Source organism: Perkinsus marinus (genome assembly GCF_000006405.1).
Source record: "Perkinsus marinus ATCC 50983 genomic scaffold scf_1104296951276, whole genome shotgun sequence".
Lineage (NCBI taxonomy): Eukaryota > Perkinsozoa > Perkinsida > Perkinsidae > Perkinsus > Perkinsus marinus.
Genome location: NW_003209326.1, coordinates 764 through 1,748, shown reverse-complemented (window position 1 = coordinate 1,748; position 985 = coordinate 764). Strand labels below are relative to the sequence as shown.

At 42.4% G+C, this 985-nt stretch overlaps 1 protein-coding gene across 1 annotated transcript; it reads left to right on the top strand.

Annotated features, from left to right (window-relative positions):
• Positions 1–24: 24 nt before the first annotated feature.
• On the top strand, positions 25–324 carry Pmar_PMAR019395 (hypothetical protein; the record flags this gene model as incomplete). Its single annotated transcript, XM_002777596.1, has 2 exons — positions 25–126; positions 187–324. Coding segments are annotated over 2 exons (240 nt in total), but the record flags the coding sequence as incomplete, so codon positions are not given.
• Positions 325–985: the final 661 nt, after the last annotated feature.

The following is a 985-nucleotide window of genomic DNA, read 5'->3' as shown; positions in this document are numbered from 1 at the left end:
ATTGCGAGGTCATTGCTAAACCTGATGTCCATGAACACTGCACAGTTAGCTTATCTTCATGCGAGTTTATATGATATTAACAATGTGGTATTCGTTGGGTATCTTTTAGACACGCATTTACTTCAAGTAAGTTGATGAAGAATTTTCGGTGAGAAAATTTTTCCCGTTATTTTTGTAGGTTTTCAGCGCTATACAATCGTCGTTCAACTTCTGGACAGGCGGCCGTATGAAGGCGCTCTATTTTCGGCATGCTCACTATCTGGGCGCGCTTGGTGCTCTCTTGAAAAGAGAATCGACACTTGCTACGATGACCCCGGGAAGGGAGTGAGTTGGAATTGCTGGGAAAATATGCACATGGTTAACTACATGTGTTGGTGATGACAATATGAAAATTCTGAGGAAATTTTGGAAAGTCTCGTTGGTTTGTGTACACTGCTATCCTAACTCGTATAATGTAGCTTTGGGAACTCCTGAGCTCAGCTGAGTAGAGCAAACAGATATTTCTCTTGCACTGACCACACCTTTTCGAAATCGTGGCCTGCTGAACAGGTGGTGAGAGGATGATGTCCATTGTAGAAAATTGAAATATTAGAGATAGTCTTTCCGGAATATGGAGTTTTGTCAACTTCTCCGCGATCTCTTCAGGTTGATACCGTGCGATACGGTGACGCTCGAACAGTCGCTACTGGATGAGAGATTGACTAACTTGAATGTTAGTGTTAATACCGCAAGTAAGATAAGAAAGAATACAGTTCAACCCTGGGAACTCGATGACATTGATGAGGAGGATGATGACGAACAGAATCTGATCTCGTTGTGACGGAGTTCTTAAAATTAGTACATTGCTACTTTGACTACAGCTCCCTTCACTATATTCTATTACTGGTCACCGCTTTGCGTTGTCAATTTCACTACAATTCTCAAGCTCTGTGATCGTCAGTGGGAGTTAATAACACTGATGAATCGGTGCGGAGTGGATGGTGGA